Source organism: Lynx canadensis, chromosome C1 (genome assembly GCF_007474595.2).
Source record: "Lynx canadensis isolate LIC74 chromosome C1, mLynCan4.pri.v2, whole genome shotgun sequence".
Classification (NCBI taxonomy): Eukaryota; Metazoa; Chordata; class Mammalia; order Carnivora; family Felidae; genus Lynx; species Lynx canadensis.
The window spans coordinates 11,758,288-11,780,250 of NC_044310.1; the positions used below are offsets into that span (position 1 = coordinate 11,758,288).

The following is a 21,963-nucleotide window of genomic DNA, read 5'->3' on the forward strand; positions in this document are numbered from 1 at the left end:
CATTTCAGTCCCTGGCCTCCTAACCTCTTGCTGTGCCTGCCTGTTTAACTGCTGGGGGAGCTGCCCCTGCTCAGTCCCAGGGAGGAGCTCACTCTTGGTTAGAGAAGTAGGCCTGGGGTGGCATGTGGGTTGGGGGGCAAAGACCCACACACCCTTAGGTTTCAAGAGAAGGGCCCCCATGGGTCCTGGGGCTCCGTTGGTGAGAGCATGGCTGAGACCCCCTCCTGCCCTTCTGCAGGGTCTGGCTGCCCCTTTCAGGGTCCAGAATCTTTCCCAGGTACTTCCCTTAGATTTACCGCTCCCCTCGAGCAAGAGGGGAGAGATGCTTCCTGTCCTCGTGGGGATCCTAGTCCAAAAGGGGAGACACTCCTCTGCGGAGAGTCCCAGCTCTCTGCTTCGAGAGTGCGTAGGAGGTCAAGACTTTGCACCCTGGGCCCCTCTAGCAGGCGCCCTAACCCTGGGCAGGGTCGTGAGGTGTGTCTCGTTTCAGGGTGTCCCAAGCCTGGGGGAAGCCAGGGCCCTGCAGGCCAAGAGCCGAGTGGAGGGGTGAAAGCCTGGGGGCCTTCCCTGGCGCCAGACGCAGAGGCCGAGGTTCTCGGTGTTTATTGGCTTACCAGGCCACAAAAGCAAAACTCAGCAGCAGTACCTGCCTGACGACCTGTCCATCTGCAGGCCTTGGACAGCAGCTGCCCCGAGTAGACTCCGTAGGTCAGTGGGTTCGAGCTGGCACAGAGCTGAGCCACTTTCGGCTCTCTGAGTTGTGTTCCCTAGGGAGAGAGGCGAGAAGGGTGGGAGGAAACGAGCCATCCCCATGTGTCCCAGGGGAGAGGAGGCCTTCCCTGGGAAGTGATGGAGCCAAGCAGTCAGGCTCGGGGGCCTGATTGCAAGTCCAGACTTCTTTTACCCCCAAAGTGCCTGGAAGGGGACTGGCGGGGGAAGCTTCCCTCCACCCAGCAGTCCCTGTTGCCTACTGCTCCTAACACGGGAGTCAGACGCAGGCAAAGGACTGGAGAGCTAAACCCCCTGTGTGGGGAAGGCAGGCGGTGCCAGCCTAAGAGAAGGACAGCATGTGCCGCTGAGTCTGGGCACAGGAAGGCGTAAGTGCTGTGACAGGCACGATCGCCGTGGCACACAGTGTTCAAACAAAGGTTCGTTTCTTACTGCTTCCGTCCTTTCCCCCTTTTCCTCCCTAGAGCAGCAGTGTCCCAGGTATCCTCTCTTGGAAGGCTGGATTCCCCTCGGGTTAGGCCAGCGCCTCATAAAGAAGGAGGTGGATGGGCCTGGGCTGGAGCCCCTGCCTTCTGGACACCCACCTGCTTCCTTGAGATCCTGACTGGAAGAAAAGGCTACGGATGTCGGGGCCCAGGCTGGTGGGGGTACACTGATCTAGCACGTAGTGGCTGCCCTGCTTCCGTCGGGCCATCTTCTTGCCCAGCCGCGGATAGAGCGGGATGCAGGGCACCTGGGCGTAGGGGCTCTGCAGATTGGCAGCTGGCAAGGGAGGAGGAGTCAGAAGAGGGGAAGGCTCCAGAGCGCACCCGACCTCGGGAGGCTGGCCCACCCAGCTGAAATCCCACCTTTGCCACATAATGAGCTGGGTGCGTTTGGGCAAATCGCTTAACCTCTCTGAGCCTCTGTGTAAGCTGGAGGTGATAGTGGTGCCCACCTCTCAGAGCTGATTAAAGGGGCAACACGCGCGGAGCACTCGGCTAAATCCTGAGCACGGTGTAAGGGCTAATAACGGCTTGCACAGGAGGACACGTCTTTGTGATGGGTCCTGGCGGTCCAGTCAGTACACCGGAGAGACTCTGGAAAGCTCCTAGCCCATCACTTGGCACACAGTAGGGATCTAATTGGTGGCACCTGCGATTACGGGGAGGCAGCCTTGCCCAGTGAAAAGGGCACAGGTTTTGGAGTCAGACCTGGGTCCACACTGCCCTTTCTGACACATGCTAGTTGTGGGGCCTTGGGCAAGTTGCTTAAACTTCCGTCTCACTGTTCTCTTCTGTAAAACGGGGTGAACGTGATGGCGAGGGCTAAATTCTAGCCCCTGTACGAAGTCCCAGCATGGGGAGTGACCCCAGTGGGTGTTCAGTAAATGGTGAGCTGGGATGGCCAATCACCCTCCGTTCTCAGTTGAGGCTCTTGGGACCAACATGTGCTCAGGGTTAAGGCCTGGGGGAAGAGCGCAGGGGGCCCCTGTCAGAGAGCTAGAGGTGGAGGAGCGATTTGTAGCCCGTTGACTACCGCCCACAGGTAGGCCCAACGTGGGCAACCATGTCGCGCAGCAACGAGGTGTGGCCGCGGGGGCCCGGGGAGAGGCCAGGCGGGCAGGAATGCAGAGAACTCACCATGCCCAAGGCCCTCACCGTAGTTCTGCTGCTTCAGCCGGCTCAGGATCCTGAGGACCCTTCGTTCCGGGACTTCCGAGGTGTCTGCTTGCTGGGGGTTGCAGGGAAGCTTCTTCCGGGACCGCAGCCGGCCTATGGCCGCCTCCATCTCTCGGGCCTTACAGGTGCCTTCCTTCAGCTTCTTCTGGTAATAGCTGGGGAGGCAGTGTCCGCCCCGCTCAGCCTGGCTGCGTTTAGTTCACCCTCCTCCCCACTCATTCTTTCTGAGCCCCTGGTCTGTCTGGCCAGCTCTGGGACAGGGACACAAGCCCAGGAGTTGGGAGGCCTGGGTTTTAGTCCCAGCTCTGCCATTGACTTCTCATGACTGTGGGCAAGTCACTGCCTTGCTGTGGGCTCCAGTCACCCCTCAAGGGAAGTGGTTACCTCTACCCTGTCACTGCAAGGCACTTGACTTCTCTGGGCTTCAGGTTTCCCCTGGGTAAAACGGGTCAGTTTTCATGTTCTAGGATTAAATAACCAGACCCATCAAGTATTCAAGAAAATTGGCCCATGGAAAGAGCTTTGGTAAATGTTACCATGATGTCTGTCGCTGGTATTTTTGCTTAGATGTACACGTGCTCTGCAAGGCAGCTGTGCAGTTAACCTGCTCATCTTCCGGATCTGAGTTTTATTTGAGTTTTATTTTCTTGACTCATTGCTACTTGCCTACCCTCTAGACCGCAGCACCTTTCATCCATTCAGTAAATATTCAGTGGGTGTTTACCGCATGCCGCTGCTCATCTAAGTGCTTGGGGAAAGCAGCAAGAGATCTCCATACAGGCCCCTGCCTCCTAGTCTCTCTCAGCCCCTCTCTCACTCCAGCCACTGCTGCAGTGACCATTTCCACGTGGATTTTCAGCAGCTTTGCCCAGGGACAGTCTGACATGGCCTCACCCCAGAAGCCTCTTACCTGGAGCTTCTCTGACACATAAGCAACCCAGAAGTCCAGGGGAATTAAACCACTGTGGGGTCTACCCTTGACCAAAGGAGCTAGCAGCTGAGGGATACGGGTTTCTTTTTGTTCTCCTGACAGAATTCTGAGCCACCATTCAGTCTCCTCAGAAGATCCTGGGGGTGGTTGGCTCACTAACACACGCTTGCATCGTTCTGTTCACATTCCTTCTGTCACTCCTCCCTGGATTCACTTTCTAAAATCAACCACCTAGGCACACACCTAGTGGGAGAGTCGGACCGTGAACAAATCAATACGATACCCTGTCCGGAGTGGTGGGTGTTCTGAGAGCGAGTAAAGCTGGGTAGTAGGGTAGTGACGAGGGTCTATTTTTGCTTGCAGTGCTCGGTGCGAGTCTCAGAGGCAGTGGTGTTTGAGCAGAATGAGGGGAGGGAGAAAGTCAGATGGATATCTCTGGAGAAACAGTCTTTCAGGCAGACAGAATGGCATGTGGGAAGGCCATGAGGTGAGAAAGAGCACAGTGGGCTCTAGGAATGGCAGGGAAGCCAGAGGGGCTAGAGCCTGCTGTGTGAAAAAGAGGGGGCGACGTGTGCAGCAAGATGGCAGGGCCAGTCCACCCAGGGCTTTGAGGCAGTGGTGAAGGGTGGGCATGCTACTTGGTGTTGGGAAACCCTAAGGCTTAAGCTGCTGGTGCTGCTAGGGCCTCTGCTGATCTCTGGAGCCTGGAATTTGGGGTTTTAATGAGCTTCACACACAGAACATAGAAATTGAATACCAGAGCCCTCACGTGAAAGTTGGATCTGGACCCCTCCGTAAAACGAGGATCTGAAAAGGCAACGTGTTGAGTGAAAAGATGAACCAGAAAATAACCTCACCCCACAGAGGCCAAAAGGACATGAGCAAAGTGTGTGCAACTTTCTCGGTCACAATTTTAAAGGAAATTGCTTGCTCTCCACTTCCTGTCTCCCTTTTCCAAGGACTTGAATTAAGATGTGTTGCTGGTAAATTGGCTTAGGATTGCCCTAGGGAATGGTGGAACAATAAGTTAGAAAGGAGCTATATGTTGTGCGCTGGGCAGCCTTGTCTTCCTGCCTGCTTCTCCTGGACTGTCAATATAAGAGAGAAATAAACTATCTTGTTTGAACTATAGTGCATTGGGGTCTATTCCTGAACTAATAATGCCGATCTACAATCCTATACCCAGCTAAACTGCTCAGTGTGTGATTATAAACCCTTTTGCAGACACATAAAATCTCAAAAATTCTGCATCCCATGCATTCTTTTTCAAGAAGCTACTGGAGGACATACCCTTCCAAAATGAGGGCATAAACCAAAAACAGAAAAAGAATATATACATACAGAAAACAGGCAATCCAACACAGAAGAGAAGCAAAGGTAAAGGAAGATGGTGAAGGGAGATCCCACATTCGTACTGCAACTGCCATAAAGGACAAGTGTAGATTAGATCACTATAGCTTAAAAGAATAGGGCCATTTCGAGGGCTGGCATTAGTGCACCAGTTATTGAATCACTGCCTTTCTAACCCAAAAAAGTTACTAGGGAAACATCTCCCATTATTATTATTTTTTTAAGTTCATTTATTTTGAGAAATAGTGCAAGAGAGTGAGTGTGGGAGAGGGGCAGAGAAAGAGGGAGAGAGAGACAGAATCCCAACACAGTGCTCGAACCCGTGGACTATGAGATCATGATCTGAGCCAAAATCAGACGCTTAACCGACGGAGCCACCCAGATGCCCCTCCTATTATTTTTTAATCAAACCAAACAAACCAAGAAAGATTAAGCAAACCGAGAAAAAGTAAGACAATGTAATCTAACAAACAGAATCCTAATCAGAGGAAAGGAAGAATACCTAGGATGACAACAGACTCCCGGGATGACAACTCTGCAACAGGCCTGAAAAGAATCCAAAAATAAGAAGAATGGAATTATTTAGAACATGCCTCCAAGAAAATGAAACCCTAAGAAGGCACAGAAATTATTAATGAGTACAAAACAAACATCAAGGCAATTGTCAACTTCAGGAGCTAAAAAGATAAGGAAATGAAATCATAGTATAATAAAAAAAAAAAAACCTCAGCTATTAAAAAATTGCATAACTGTAATAATAGAACCCTCCCCCCAAATGATTGACTCAATGGGTAGAGGAGAGTTTAGGGGATAGTCGTATCAGACAGCTAAATCCATACATTAATAGGAAATCAATAGATACAAGTCTAAAAATCACTAACTAAAATATTGTAGTACAAGCATATTATTTAGAAGTAAGGAGAGAGTCAAAAAGTATTTGCCTTGATAAGGGAGACTTCAGGGAGTGGGAAGCGTGGTGAAGAGTGGTGTGGGGAACTATAAGTGTTTATTATGAAGCTTTTTGGACTGTTTGGCTTTTTAAACAATGTACACATTAGTTTTTAAGAATTAACTCAAAGGATAAAGAAAGTTTTGTCAGTTGAATACTAACCAAAGGAAGTTGCTATAGCCATATTAATATTTAAAAAACTAGGCCTTAAGATAAAAAAAATCGCTAGAGACACAAATGATTACCATAGAATATGATAAAATGTTCAGTTCATCAGGAAATACAAAATTCCAAACATGAAATATAAAGTAAAACCGGATAGAACTACAAGGAGAAGTAGACAATCTCGTATCACAGAAGTGATAATAGATACTCAGCGCTGCCAGTGTGTCACATCAAGGAATCCATAGACTATCTGTAGACGAATGGATGTGGCTGTGTTCTGATAAAAGTTTAACTATAAAAACAGCGAGCTGTATGTGACCTGCGGACAATAGTCTGACGATCTCTGTCAGCTGTAGACTTTCCCTAAAACTAAAATCCACAGGAAGAAGAGTTTGGAAGTTGAGTCTACCAAGTTAGAAGGTTTAGGTAACACCTAGGCTTTTCACAAATATGCCATAACAAAGAAAAAAAAAAAAAAACAAACCAAGGCTACATAAATTCAGAGTGATCAGTCAGTAATTGAACTGTCTACAAAAACAAAAAATTAACACTCATCAAGGGAAGAGGTTGGTCTCTAAACACAACAGAATCCAGTCTCTAAATCATATCATCTAAAATGTCCAGGACACAAAACAAAATTATCAGACATGCAAAGAAACAGGAAAATGTGGTCCATAGTAAGGGCCATAAAAATAAACTGATGGAAAGCAACCTTGAGGTAGCCCAGATGTTGGATTTAGTAGACGGTGGCTTTAAAGGAGCTATTAAATGGGAATGCAAGCTGGTGCAGCCACTCTGGAAAACAGTATGGAGGTTCCTCAAAAAACTAAAAATAGAACTGCCCTACGACCCAGCAATGGCACTACTAGGCATTTATCCATGGGATACAGGTGTGCTGTTTGGAAGGGACACATGCACCCCCATGTTTATAGCAGCACTATCAACAATAGCCAAAGTATGGAAAGAGCCCAAATGTCTATTGATGGATGAATGGATAAAGGAGGTGTGGTATATATATATATATATATATATATACACACACAATGGAGTATTACTTGGCAATCAGAAAGAATGAAATCTTGCCATTTACAACTACGTGGATGGAACTGGAGGGTATTATGCTAAGTGACATTAGTCAGAGAAAGACAAATATCCTATGACTTCACCCAGATGAGGACTTTAAGAGACAAAACAGATTAACATAGGGAAGGGAAACAAAAATAATATAAAAACAGGGTGGGTGGGCGCCTGGGTGGCTCTGTCGGTTAAGTGTCTGACTTCAGCTCAGGTCATGATCTCACAGTCCATGAGTTCAAGCCCCACATCGGGCTCTGTGCTGACAGCTCAGAGCCTGGAGCCTGCTTCAGATTCTGTGTCTCCCTCTGTCTCTGCCCCTCCCCCGCTCATGCTCTGTCTCTCTCTGTCTCAAAAGTAAATAAAAACATTTTTAAAAATTAAAAAAAAAAAACAGGGAGGGGGACAAAGCATGGGAGACTCATAAATATGGAGAACAAATAGAGGGTTACTGGAGGGGGTGTGGGAGGGGGGATAGGCTGAATGGGTAAGGGGCATTAAGGAATCTACTCCGGAAATCATTGTTGCAGTATATGCTAACTAATTTGGATGTAAATTTTAAAAACATTATATTAAAAAAATAACAAAATAAAAAAAGGAGCTATTAAAAATATATTGAAATAATTGAAGGAAAATGTGATCTTAGTGAATAGAGAAACAGAAACTACAGACCTGAAACAAACGGAAATTCTAGAACTGAAAGGTATAATAACTGAAGTGAAAAAGTCACTGAATGGGCTTCACAGGAGATTGGAGATAGCAGAAAAAAGAATTAGTAAGCTTGAAGACAGTAGAAATCACCCAATCTGAAAAACAGGAAAAAAAATTGAAAACAAATGAACAGAATTACGTTTCTGGCCATGATGAAACAACTCGTACTGAACTTGTCCTTCTGCCATAAATTACTAGATACATGAACCAACTATGTGAAATTCTTGTCAGATATTGAACAGCAGGCAGCACAAGACTATAATCCCCGAGAGAAGAGAAACCGATGAGGTGATCTCTCTAGAACTTCGCCTGGAGGTACTTCCTGGGCTGCAGTGCGGGAAGTGGTATCCCAAGCAGAACAGTAGATTCACTGAGGTAAGAGGACAGACATCGTAGCTGGGGAAGATGGGAGGCCCCTGGGATTAGAGTATCAGAACATCACAGAGGGGAGCCAGGCAAAGAAAGAGTTGCCGAAATATGCATGGGGTACTCTTAAGTCTTTGGTTGCGTCCTGAGCAGTATACACATAGCGTGAACTTTTATGAAGCCAAAGAACAAAAAACAGGGAGGAGAGTTTACCTAGGACTGAAAGACACACGAGTTTCAAACGGCCAGAACAGAAAGACTTTGGTGAACACCTGTGGAATTAGTGGACACCTTAGATGGCTCCTTTTAAGTAGTTGGGACTAAATCAACCCTAGAGTAGAGACTATTCTGGATCTTCCCTTACAAAGCTTTAAAACCTTAAAAGAGGCGCGCCTGGCTGGCTCAGTCAGTACAGCCTGTGACTCTTGATCTCAGGTTGTGAGTCTACACTGGGGGTAGAGTTTACTAAAATAAAATAAAATAAGATAAAATAAGATAAAATAAAATAAATAAAATAAAATAAAATAAATAAAATAAGATAAAATAAGATAAAATAAAATAAATAAAATAAAATAAAATAAAATAAAAAATAAGATTAAATAAAATAAAATAAGATAAAAAAATATAAAATTAAATTAAATTAAAATAAAATAAGATAAAATAAAATAAAATAAATAAGATAAGATAAAATAAAATAAATAAAATAAAATAAAATAAGATTAAATTAAATTAAATTAAATTAATAAAATAAAAATAAAATAAAATATAAAATAAAATAAAACAATACCTTGAAAGAAAGAAGACTATCCTCAGTAACTTAACCACCTGCCCCCCAGTTCAACACTTTAAAGAACAAAATCCAGGGGTACCTGGGTGGCTCTGCGTTGACAGTGAGAAGCCTGCTTGGGATCCTCCCTCTCACTCTCTTTCTGTCCCTCCCCTGTGCTTTCTCTCGCTCTCTCTCAAAATAAATAAACTTTAAAACAAAAAGATGAAAATCCAGACATTCAATAAAGGAAATGCCCCAATATCCAGCATCTAATTAAAAATAGCAGACATGAGGGGCGCCTGGGCGGCTCAGTCGGTTAAGCGTCCAACTTCAGCTCAGGTCACGATCTCGCGGTCCGGTCCGTGAGTTCGAGCCCCGCGTTGGGCTCTGAGCTGATGGCTCAGAGCCTGGAGCCTGCTTCCGATTCTGTGTCTCCCTCTCGCTGACCCTCCCCCGTTCATGCTCTGTCTTTCTCTGTCTCAAAAATAAACATTAAAAAAATTTTTTTTAAATAAAAATAAATAAATAAATAAAGCAGACATGAGAAGAAGCAGGAAAATGACCAGTAAAAAAGGAAAAACAAGTTTATATAAACAGACCCAGAAATGAGAAAGATGATGGAATTAGCAGAAGAGGACCTTAAATGAGCTATCATAAATATGGTCAAGGATTTAAAGGAAATATGAACGTGAGAGAAATAAAACCATGGAATAGAACTAAATGAAATATGTAAACATGAAAACTGCAAAAGCTGAAATGAAAAATTCACCGGATGTGCTTAAGAGCAGATGAGACTCAGCAAAAGAAAATATCAGCAAATGAGCATTTAGCAATACAAACTATTCAAAGTGAAGCGCACAGAGAAAATTATCAAAATGATCAGAGCCTCAGTGACCTAGGAAACAATTTTTCTTAATGCTTTTTTATTTACTTATGTTAAAAGAGAGAGAGGATCGTAAGCAGGCTCTATGCTCAGTGTAGATCCCAGTGTTGGGCTCAATCCCACAACCCTGAGACTGTGACCTGAGCCGAAATCAAGAGTTGGACACTCAACCAACTGAGCCACCCAGGCACCCAGGAAACAATTTTAAGTGCTATGGAATTGGAGTCCCAGAAGGAGTAGAGAGGAGGGCATATAAAAATAATATTTAAAGAAAAATGTACATTTTACATCTAACAAATTACATTTAACAAATACATTTGATAAAAACTAGAAACTATAAATCCAGGAAGCTCAACGAACCCAAAGTAGGATGAATACCAACAACTGACCTATAGTCTCAGGACTGATAGAATGAGCCAGTGAAATATGGGGACGGCGTGCTTAGATTTGTTCTTTCCTGTTTGTTACAGATTTCTCCCCCTTTTACAGATACCTTACTTCACAACTTCTAACTTGAATTTCTCCCCCTAGCCACTAACTAAGATTTAAAAAAAAATTTTTTTTTAATCTTTATTTTATTTTTGAGAGAGAGAGACAGTGTGAGCAGGGGAGGAGCAGAGAGAGGGAGACACAGAATCCGAAGCAGGCTCCAGGCCCTGAGCCTGTCAGCACAGAGCCCGACGCGGGGCTCGAACCCACAAACCGTGAGATCATGACCTGAGCCGAAGTCGGACGCTCAACTGACTGAGCCACCCAGGTGCCCCTAACTAAGATTTTTTTTTTTTTTTTTTTTTTTTTTTTTTTTTTCAACGTTTATTTATTTTTGGGACAGAGAGAGACAGAGCATGAATGGGGGAGGGGCAGAGAGAGAGGGAGACACAGAATCGGAAACAGGCTCCAGGCTCTGAGCCATCAGCCCAGAGCCCGACGCGGGGCTCGAACTCACGGACCGCGAGATCGTGACCTGGCTGAAGTCGGACGCTTAACCGACTGCGCCACCCAGGCGCCCCCCTAACTAAGATTTTAATATATGAAGTTTACAGGGGGAGAAAAAAAAAAAAGGAAGCTTACAGGAAAGTTTCTGGTTGGGGGGAATGAAGGAGTTGAGGGCACATGCCATTGCAAAACAGGCCAGTTCGGCATATGGTTATTTTAGTTCAAAGCACTTGAAAAACAGCAGATACAAGAAGAACATTCAGATCTTTTTTTTTTTTCCTTTCTCTCTCTTTCTAAAAGCAGGTGATAAAATTCACATGTGAAAGGTGCCCTCTCTGTACCAGGAGGAAGAAACATTCTTATCACAAGAGATGAGGGGCCTTGACTAAGAGAACTCCATAACAGAGCTTGTTAAAATAATTCTCTTTCTTTGGTCGCCTCTATCGTTGCTTTGCTTCTGCACAATCACTAGTCCCTGTTCAACCTAGGATGTAAACACTCGGGCCGAGTCTTTCCTTTGGTTCTCCATTTTTCTCATAAGGGCACCCATGTACATATAAAGAAGATTCGTATGCTTTTCTCTTGTTCATCTATCTTTTTTTTTTAAGTTTTATTTATTTAAGTAATCTCTATACCCAACGTGGGGCTCAAACTCACGACCTTGAGATCAGGAGTCACATGCTCTTCCGACTGAGCCAGCTCTAGGCTCCCGCTCCTGTTCATCTATCTTCTGTCAGTCCCAGTTGGAAACTCTTAAGACAGTAAGGGAAGGGGCTCCTGGGCGGCTCAGTCGGTCGAGCGTCTGACTTCAGCTCAGGTCACCATCTCACGGTTCTGCATCAGGCTTTGCACTGTTGATGCAGGGCCTGCTTGGGGGTCTCCTCTCTCTCTCTCTCTCTCTCTCTCTCTCTCTCTCTCTTCTGATCCTTCCCCGCTCATGCTCCCTCTCTCTCTCAAAAAAAAAAAAAAAAAAAAAGACAGTAATGAAAACCTTTTCCTCCCGTAGGCATTAAATGCCATTTTTACTTGAAAGAAAGACAAACTATGGTTATTGAGCCTTTGGTATTGGGCAGACATTTCTCTAAAAGTGGATGAAGTTAGCCCATCGCTTCAAGGAAAACGGACAGCATTTGTTGCCTGTGATAGAATTAAAGCTTTCAAGAAAAAAGTTAGAATTTGGGGAAACTTAAATCCATTAATATGGGCATATGCATGTTCTTATACAAAATAGTTTATTTATAGCAGTGAAAATGAAATCAACTATAGCCACACACAACACTTCTAATACTTAAAGACTTTTCTGATGTTAGTGATAATAGTGTATATTATATATGTACTGATTATAATATATTTGTACTATATATATTAGTGTATATTATATATGTACTGAATATAATATCAACATTTGGAAGATACATAGTATTTCCAAATAACCAGCGCATGTGAGGAAAACATTCATGGGAGAAGAGCCATTCGAACTATAAGACAGACCAGTAGACTTTTATTTAAAGAGTACAGGGGTGCCTGGCTGGCTCAGTTGGTAGAGTGAGTGGCTCTTGATCTCAGGATCATGAGTTCAAGCCCCATGTTGCATGTAGAGATTGCTTAAATAATTAAACTCAAATAATATCAAATAAAATAGTAAAGTTCATTGATAGGGTTTCAGATTTCACATCGCAATCGCAGAAGCGTCTACCACTTGTCAAGTCTGGTGTCATATCAAAAAAAATATCCACATGATATGTAGATATGAAATGAAAAGGCTATTAACATCCTCCCTCTTACAGTTACGTATCTGAGTTCTTCATATACTTCAACTAAAGCAAATTGCAGGGGCACCTGGGTGGTTCAGGCGATTAAGCGTCAGACTTTGGCTCAGGTCATGATCTGATGTTCATGAGTTCGAGCTGCGCATCGGGCCCACTTTGGATCCTTGGTCCCCCCCCACCTCGCTTTCTGCCCCTGTCCTGGTTGCTCTTTCTTTCTTAAAAGCAAATGAACATTTTTTTAAAAAGCAGTATATTACAATAGATTGAATGCAGAGCAGATAGGAGAGTCCAGCTGTCTTCTTCTATGCCAGACTCTGAAGGGATTTGCAATATTATATAACAATGCTGTTCTTCTCATTAACTTTTTTTTTGGAAAATACAGTTATTTTTTATTAATTTTTTTAAATTTTAGGTAGGTTCCACACCCAACATGGGGCTTGAACTCCCAACCCTGAGATAAAGAGTCACATACTCTACCGACTGAGCAACCAGGTGCCCCTAAAATGTTTTCTGATGTTAACATGTAATGGGGTTATTAGTGTTAAATAAGTTAATAAGTATTGAATTTGTTTCCCTCAGTTTTAAGTTCAAATGTAGAAAATATTGATAGAGGGGTTCCTTGGGGTCCCCAGTAATTTTTAAGAGTGTAAAGGGAGGTTGACTAAAAAGTTTGAAAACCTCTGCTCGGGAAAAACTCTTGCCCATGTGTCCCGGGAGACATATACAAGAATATTCACACTGTTTCTATCATAGCTGGAAACCGAACATAGTCCTAATGCCTATCAGCAGGACGAATAAATATATTGTGATATAGTCATACATAATAGTATGTAGCAGCGAAAATAATAAACTCAGCCTTTGGTATTGAGCCTTTGGTATTGGGCAGACATACCAAAGGCGCCTGGGTGGCTCATTTGGTTGAGCGTCTGACTTCAGCTCAGGTCATGATCTCATGGTTCGTGAGTTCAAGTCCTGCATTGACCTGGCCGCTATCAGCATAAAGCCGTCTTCAGATCCGCTGTCCCCCCTCCTTGCCCCTCTCTCGCTCAAGCTCTCTCAAATATAAATATAAACATTAAAAAAAGAAAGAAAGAAAGAAAATGATCAATGATCAATAGTTATACACAAGAACATGGATGCATCACAAGAAGATAACGTGGAAGAGAAAAAAGTAACAACTTACTACAGTATGAGTCTACTCATATAAAGTTCAAAAATATGCAAAGCCAAACAATAAAGTATTCAGGAACACAAACAAGTGTGAGTAAAGATCAGAAAGCACCACTGCATACCTACCAGAAAAAAGACTGACTACCAAATTTATACAAGGTGTGGGGCAACTGGAACCCTCATATTGTTGGTCGGATTGTAAAATGGTACCGTCACTTGGAAAAAAGTGGGGTGATTTCTCAGAAGTAACGTACAAACCCCTACAATTCCCTTCTGCATGTTCCCCCAAGAGAACCAAAATACGTGTCCACAAAAAGACTTGTACAAAAATGTTAATGGCAGCCTTATTCATTATAACCCCATGCTGGAAACAGCTCAGAAATCCATCCATACGGGGCGCCTGGGTGGCTCAGTCGGTTAAGCGTCCAGCTTTGGCTCAGGTCATGATCTGGAAGTTTGCGGGTTCGAGCCCCACATCAGGCTCTGGGCTGACTGACGGCTCAGAGCCTGGAGCCTGCTTCGAATTCTGTGTCTCCCTCTCTCTCGCTGCCCCTCCCCACTCGTTCTTTGTCTCTCTCTCTCTCTCTCTCTCTCAAAAATAAACATTTAAAAGTAAGTCAATCAATAAAGTAAAATAAAATAAAATAACAAAGAAATCCATCCGTAAAAGAATGGATGAACCAACTATGGTAGACTCGTGAATGGGACACACTCAGCAATAAAAAAGGGGTGAACACTGACACCCACAACGACATGGACAAATCGCGAAAGCGCTGTGCTGAGTTCAAGAAGCCACACTACGACTGCAAACCGTATGTCTCCACTGATGCGAAGTTGCCTACAGGCAAAACCAATCTGTGATGGAAAACAAACCAGAAGAGAGCGATGGCCCGCGCAGGGGTGGGTTCAGAGGGCGACTGGGAGGGGTCAGGAGGGCCCTTTCCGGAGTGATGGTAAAGTTCTGTATAACTTGAGAGGGGTTCAGGTTGCCCGGATGTGGGCGTTTGCGGAGACCCAGACCCTGACGATCTGTGTGCTTCACTGAATGTAAATTATACTGCAAGAAGGGATTTAAAAAAAAAAAAACAAAACAACAACAAACCTCTAGAGAAATATTGATCTTTAGTTATTGATATGTTTGCCGAAGTATTTAGAGGAAAATGACCCTAATTGATTTTGAAATGAATAAAAAAACCCAATGTGGATGGGTGACTAGAGGGCTGAGTACACAGCAGATAAAACGAGTATGGCGAACGGGCAGTGATGGGATCTAGGTGGTGGGTAAGTAAACATTCGCGTGAAATTCTCTCCAATTGCTGCATATTTGAAATTTTCAATAAACAAAGGGGAAAAAAAAAACCAAGCAGTGAGAACTTAAGAACAGAAAGCAAGGGAGTAAGGATTCGTTCTTGTTTGGGGAGAGAGTGCTTTGTGATTAGGGCAGGGCACACAGGGCTCTGAGGTTATTGGACAGGATCTATTTTTAAACTGGGGACATTGGGCGCCTGGGTGGCGCAGTCGGTTAAGCGTCCGACTTCAGCCAGGTCACGATCTCGCGGTCCGTGAGTTCGAGCCCCGCGTCAGGCTCTGGGCTGATGGCTCGGAGCCTGGAGCCTGTTTCCGATTCTGTGTCTCCCTCTCTCTCTGCCCCTCCCCCGTTCATGCTCTGTCTCTCTCTGTCCCAAAAATAAATAAACGTTGAAAAAAAAAATTAAAAAAATAAATAAATAAAACTGGGGACATGGACACATGGGAATTTGTTTCATTGGTTTTAAAATTATACATGTATGTTCTTCAGAGTTATATATATTTAGAGTACTTTACAGGGGCTGGGGGGATAAAGACCTTTTTTGTCTTTGGGGTTGCTAAGCTGGAACAGCCTGCTATCATTCCCCCTCCTCTGGCCCCATGTGGACAAGGCCTGGTCTCAGCGACAGGGACAGGCCCCTGTGGGGGAGCCAGAGAGACCAGCTGGGGCATTCTCCTGTCATGTGTAGCTTTTAGCCCTTGAGTGTCGATGTTCCGTTTGTATGTAGCCATACCTTCCTTAGGCGAACCACTAACCACCCACCAGCCCACTCTGGAAACAAACCACTAACCACCCACCAGCCCACTCTGGAAACAAACCACTAACCACCCACCAGCCCACTCTGGAAACGTGGGGAGGCCTCCATCTCTAGGGTTCTCTGGCCCCAGGCAGCCTCCGTTACATTCCTTTTCTGAGATCGCGACACTGATAGAGCAAGAAAGAACTCTGCTGCTTGCTACTGAGGTTGTTAAACTAGGAGGGTGTGAGTATGGGGCTGCCAGTTGCCATCGTTCCCACTGTGAGAAGAGCCTAGCTGAGCTTGGAGCCAGTGTACAGAGATGAGTAGGAGGGACCGAGCCTTAATGGTATCATCCGGTCTCCTGGATCCAGCCATTCCTGAGACATGATCAGTTATGTGAGCCAACATATTCCCCTTTTGCTTCAACCAGTCTTATTTGGGTGTCTTTCACTTGCGACCAGGAACCCTAATTATCAGCTGTCAAAATACGAGGTGCCATTTCTGGGTCTGCGACCCTCCACCCCCAGCCACCAGCCCCACTCACTCGGTGATCTCCTCTAAGGCTGCCTCGGGTAGGGCCAGCATCTCCACCATCAGGGACAGGATCTCAAAGAGCAGAGTGTGGGGGTTGGGGGGAGCCGTGTCCGTCAGGGCGCTCTGTTCTGGGGACATGGGATGATGTCTGCCATTACCATCTGGCAGCTCCGGAGACCCACCCTCCACCGGCCTCCAGGCCCCTCCCCGAACTCTCGCTGCTCTGGGCTCATCCCTGCTCACCCACGGAGGAGAAGAAACGCCCGCTGTCTGTCATCACAGCCAAGAAGTCCTTGAAGCCTACACGACCATCTCCTGTGGAGGCCAGAGGTACAACAGTGGGCAGATCCCAGGCATTGCAGCCCAGGCGTGCTTACTGGCATCTACTCAATGGGTCTGATGATAAAACACGTATACGGCACATACTGAACACATATAACACATGTATTCAATGCATATATCTGTGATGCAGACGGGAAAGTGGAAGGCGAAAATTAAAATCTCCTGCGTGGGAAGCTCCCAGAACTTGGGTCCTAGAGATAGCAGCCTGGATTCACATCCCCAGTCCACCACTTGCTATCTGTGCAGCCTTCGCGAAGTCTCTGAACGCCCCCAAGCCTTAGTTTTCTCATCTATAGTCATCCCTGTATCATGGATGATCACGCGAGGCAAAGTGTTTAGAACAGGGCCATGCATCTCTTACGAGCTCACTAAATGTCAGCGACTGTTATTATTACCACGTGCCGGTCACTGCACGAAAATTATGCACCCACAGGAGTCCCCCCCTCGGCCTTCAAGGCCCAGTTACCTGTCTCCGGCCTCACCTGGTGCCAAGCGCCTCCGGCACGAGCGTGTTCTTCCACGCGGGGCCACGTTCCCTGTTCTGGGCCTTTGCACATGCTGCTTCCTCTTTCCGAATCCTCTCTACCGTCCTCCAACTCTCTCACTTAGTAAGCATCCTACGTGTGCTTCTGCCTGACCAACACCTGTCCGAGTCAGCTGCCCCATTAACCACTCTCATAAATTTAATGGAGGTTCTGGAAGGCAGGGACTGGGTCTGTGTTGTTCTGCGCTGTATGCCCAGGACTTAAGACAGGTAGGTCTTGGGGGTGCCTGGCTGGCTCAGTTGGAGGAACGTGAGGCTTAGTCTTAAGGTTGTGAGTTCAAGCCCCACGTTGGGTGTAGAGATTACTTAAATGAATAAAACTTAAAAAAAACAAACAAACAAGACAGGTAGGTCTTAGCAGATGTTCTCTGAACTACTAGACGAATGAATGGTCTCTCATCCTGAAAACCACCCTCTGGAGGTGCTTAATACTCTTATCCCCATGTCACAGGTAAAGCCTGAGGCACGGAGAGTAGAAAGCAGTTGCCAGAGGGTCACATAGGGGCCGAGCTGGGGTCAATTCCTGGCTTGTGTGTGTGGATTCGCCCTTGTACCGTGATGGAGGAAACACAGGAGGCCAGGTAGTGGCCAGGACCCCAGGACCCTTACAGCTTCACTGCTCCCCGTGTCGTGCATCTAGCCAATCAAACCACGTGCGATTCCCCTGACCACTCCCCCCCCCCCATTCCTCTTCCCTTTGTCTACTGTTATTTCCACCACCAGGAATGCCCTTCTTCCTTTTCTCCCCACCTAACCCCTGTCGAATCTTTCACAATTTGCCTCAGGCATCACCTCCTCCAGGAAGCCTTCCTCCCTGATCCCTTCCTCCAAGCCACCTTAAGTACTTCTTCCTTTGACGACTCCTACTTCTGTGTCCCTGTCTAGGTGAGCACCTCAAGGGCAGGTCTCATGGGTCTTACACATCCCTTTATTCTCAGTGCCCAGCACGCGAATGGGCACACAGTGAGCATTTAATAAATATTTGGTGGATGAATAGTACCAGCAGGCTAACGTCTCCTGGACGCGTCCTGTGCACCAGGCCTTGTGCTCAATGCTGTGCCTGGATCGTCTCATTTGCTTTTCAGTAGCCTGGTGAGATGGGTACTGCTATCAGACCCATTTTACAGAAACAGGCGTGGTGAGCTTGTTCAAGGTCACACAGCTGGTCAAAGGAGCGACCAAGTCACAGGAGAATGTCCTGTGAAGCACACGTGAGGGCCTAAAAGGGAGGAGTCTGAGGAATCACCTACGTCCTGGGGTCAGAAGGTAGGTCGCGGTCATCTCTGGGTCCCCAGGGCCTCGCACTGAGTGGGTGCTCAGAGAGCAGTAACCGTGGGGGCCGGGACCAGCTACATAACTTGTGGGCCCCAGTGCAAAATGAAAACGCAGGGTGGGGCCCCTCACTCAAAAATTACGAAGAGTTTCCAGACCGTGACAGCAGACCATTAAACTGCGCGCAGGGCCCTTTGAGCGCGGGGCCCTGTGTGACCATGAAGGTCCCACGTGGCTGGTCCTGCCTGGGACTGAGAATGACACCTCCCCCCACTCACCATCGACATCAGCACTCATCAGGGCGTCCTCTACCTGGGCCGGTGTCAGGGAGATGCCCATGAGCAACAGGATGTTCTCCAGGCTCTGGGCGTCCACCTCGCCATGGCCATTGAAGACCTCAAAGTAGCTGCGGAAGGCTGGGGGGGGTGGCGCCGCGGGGTCACGTGAGGCAGGGACATTGCTTGTTGCTACCATTCATCCCACCCCTTCCAACCACCCTCCTGCCCCGGCATCCTTTAACACCATGGCTGGGAGGAGGGGCAAAGGTCACTAAAAGGACGACAGTGGAAGGCGCAGTCCCATTCACGCACTCTACTCACTCTACTCTCTATTACAAGGTCAGGCCAAGGGTTCAGCTGGTGCACCGAATGCTAACCTCCTTAGCGATCTTCATTTTGTACCAGGAGGGCACACGCCCTATTGAGGGCACCCCTGCTATGTGCCAGGCACTGTGCTGGGCTCTTTACGGCCGTGTTCTCATATTAAATTCTTACGACAACCTCTAAGAGTCGAATGCGTGTTCCTTTTGTAAAGATAGGGAAACTGAGGCTTAGAGATTAGCCGGGCAGGTCTTTCTGACTCTTTGGCTTTGGTGCTGTGTGGTCAATTATCTGCACGGATGTGGCTTCTAGGATAGCTTGTCTGGACCAGAGCAGAGGGCTGGAAGCACACTGAGAAAATTCCAGAAAAGCACCAACTGATACCAAAGCCACGGCCTGGTCATAATGTGAGAGTGCCTGGCTTCTCAGCCCTCTCGTTACAGCAAAATGCAGGGAGAGTCAACAGACCTAGAGAGACAGCTGGTTCCACCAGTTGACAATAAGCCGCGTTGCCCTCATGGGCTGAATTGCATCCCACCCAGATTCCTCTGTTGCAGCCCTAGTCCCCACTACCTTAGCATGTGACTGCATTAGAGGCAGGGCCTTTAAAGAGGTGGTTAAGTTAAATTAAAAAAAATTTTTTTTTACTTTAATGTTTGTTTATTTTTGAGGGAGAGAGAGACAGAGTGTGAACAGGGGAGGGGCAGAGAGAGAGGGAGACACAGAATTAAGAGCAGGCTCCAGGTTCTGAGCTGTCAGCACGGAGCCCGACGCGGGGCTCGAACCCACGAACTGTGAGATCGTGACCTGAGCCGAAGTCAGACGCCCAACGACTGAGCCACCGAGGTGCCCCTTTAAATTTTTTGTTTGTTCGTTTTGTTTTAGATAGAGAGCGCGCAAGCAGGGGAGAGGGGTAGAAGGAGAGAGAGAATATCTCAAGCAGACTCTGAAGTTGTCAGCACAGAGCCTGACGTGGGGCTTGAACTCCCAAGAGTGAGTTCACATGACCTGAGTCAAAGCCAGACGCTTAACCGACTGAGCCACTCAGGTGCCCCTGGAGGCGGTTAAGTTAAAATGTGACAGTAGCATGGGTCCTGATTCAATCTGACGAGTGTCCTTACAAGGAAAGGAAATGTGGGAAGAGACACCAGGGATGCGTGTGCACAGAGGGAGGACCACACGAGGACACAAGGAGAGGCGGCCGCCTGCAAGCCAAGGAGAGAGGCCTCAGAAGACACCAAATCTGCCAACACCTTGATCTTGGACTTCTAACCTTGAGAGCTGTGAGAAAATAAATGCTCAGCCACACAGTTTGGGATACTCTGTTGTGGCGGCCCAAGCAAACTCTACAATTGCCGTGGGTGAGTCGCTGTACTTCTCTGAGCCTCGATGTTCCTATCTGTGAGATGGACAGAACAGTGCCTCTTCTGAGAGCAGTTGTGTTAACTCAGTGCCTGGCACATGGTAGACTCTGAAGTCTGGCGCATAGAACAGACCCCAGGAAGGGGTCACGGGGAGCCAGAGAGCACTTTCGGGGAAGCTAGAAGGGGCCACCGCCGGCCACGGCTGACGGAGAGGTCACAGACTTGGGAGAGGAGAGAAGAGCGGAAGGAGGACAGCCGTGTGCTCTCCTGGGGGTGGGGTGGGGTGCGGCGGGGCTGCCCTCACCTTCCTCCTGCTTCAGGGTGAGGTGCTCCTCCGACCTCTCCTCCCGGGTCTGAGACAGCTTGAGGAGGCCGCGCTCCTCCAGCTCCTGCCTGCAGAGGACGGACCGGGGCAGGGGCACATGTCCAGCCACCCACCCTGGCCCGGAGCCTCCCCCAGGAAGCTAGGGGAGGGTGAGGGGGAAGGGGGGGACAGGGGAGGGCACCGGGAAGACGCTTGGGAAGTCAAGAGAGTCTCTCAGAGTGACCCCCGGTGAGGAGGCGGCAGGGGTGAGGGGCCATGAGGGGAAGGGACACACTGTGGGAGGGTTAGGAAGGGAAAAGCTGTCAGAGATGGGGGGAAAAAAGACCTAGGTGTGGGGGAGGGAGGGGACCGGAAGTGAGGAGAAACGGAGAGAGGACACCCGAGCAGGAACAGGTGCAGTGACAGGGACGAGAGTCTGGAAGGGAGGTGCCGGGGACACTGGGACACGGGCTGTGACCTTGGGCGCCCTTTGCGGGGTGGCTCCTACCGTGCCTTGGAGCTGCTCAGGCTCCTGTCTCCGCTCGGGTGCAGGAGTTCTGTCCTTCTCCAGCCCGCGTCCAGGGTGGGGGGCGGCAGGGCCACCACGGGCCCTGGGACCGGGGTGCCCCCAGGGGCGGGGATTGACCCGGGGGCTGGCAACCGGGCCCAGGATGGGGCCATCACAGGGGCCGGCGCGGGGGTCTGAGGCAGGGTCAGAAGCAGGCTGGGGGCTGAGCTGGGCACAGGGGTCAGGGTCCTGGGGGACTTCCGGTTTGGCAGGGCCCGGGCCTTGGCCGTCGCCCTCCGATGCGTGGCCTCCACCTCTTCCACCTCCAGCAAGCACTTCATGAAGCCTTGCCGAAGGTTCCCGAGGTTCTGGGCCCCTGCGGCCACCGTGGGCGCCTGAGGCTGCTTCTGCACTTGATCCAGGTCCCTCCTCTCTCCAGTGTCCCTCATCTCCTGGGGACAGGACACGGGAAGGGACCCGGGAGGCCTCCCGCCAGCCAGACTGTCCCACCCGAGCTTCTCCTGCCACTCGCGCTCCGGGCCCTGGTCTGCCTCTTTCCTCCATAACTGCCCGGGACGACGCATACGAGGCGCCTAATAAATGCGCACTCATTCGTCCGGCAAATCCAGCCACCTCCTGCGTCTGTCCCTCCCAATACAGGGATGGGCCATCCCCAGTCCACCTCCAGCCCCCAGGCCATGCCGCACAGACTCCTGGGCCCTTTCTCCCAGATGAGACGCAGGGCTTGCCTCACACCCTGTCCCTGAGGGTATCGGCTCTGCTTCGTCCGTCATTATCTTCCTAAAAAACATCTCCCCCCTGACCAACCCCTCCAGCTACCAGCCCAGGGCTCTGCTCCTCTTTCCAAGCTCCAGAGTACAAGGGCATCCTCTGACCGCCCCCCCCCACAAGACGCACACACACGCCTACGTGCAAACACACGCGCATGCGTGTGCCTCCACGTACACACTCACACTTACGCCTT

General features: G+C 48.0%; 1 protein-coding gene and 1 non-coding gene across 2 annotated transcripts in view; both read right to left on the reverse strand.

Moving 5' to 3' along the window:
• Positions 1-709: 709 nt before the first annotated feature.
• The window catches only part of SPATA21 (spermatogenesis associated 21), a 28,090-nt gene continuing 6,836 nt past the window's right edge, over positions 710-21,963 (reverse strand). Inside the window, exons 4-11 of the mRNA XM_030324225.1 lie at positions 20,979-21,430; positions 20,471-20,559; positions 18,482-18,619; positions 16,289-16,360; positions 16,056-16,173; positions 2,370-2,545; positions 1,314-1,491; positions 710-767 (exon numbers count right to left, since the gene is read on the reverse strand). Of these exons, the coding sequence (XP_030180085.1) occupies positions 710-767; positions 1,314-1,491; positions 2,370-2,545; positions 16,056-16,173; positions 16,289-16,360; positions 18,482-18,619; positions 20,471-20,559; positions 20,979-21,430 (1,281 nt within the window). The remainder of the gene's footprint in view (positions 768-1,313; positions 1,492-2,369; positions 2,546-16,055; positions 16,174-16,288; positions 16,361-18,481; positions 18,620-20,470; positions 20,560-20,978; positions 21,431-21,963) is intronic.
• TRNAR-CCU lies at positions 11,157-11,231 on the reverse strand. Its single transcript has one exon. It is a non-coding gene; the product is annotated as a tRNA-Arg (tRNA).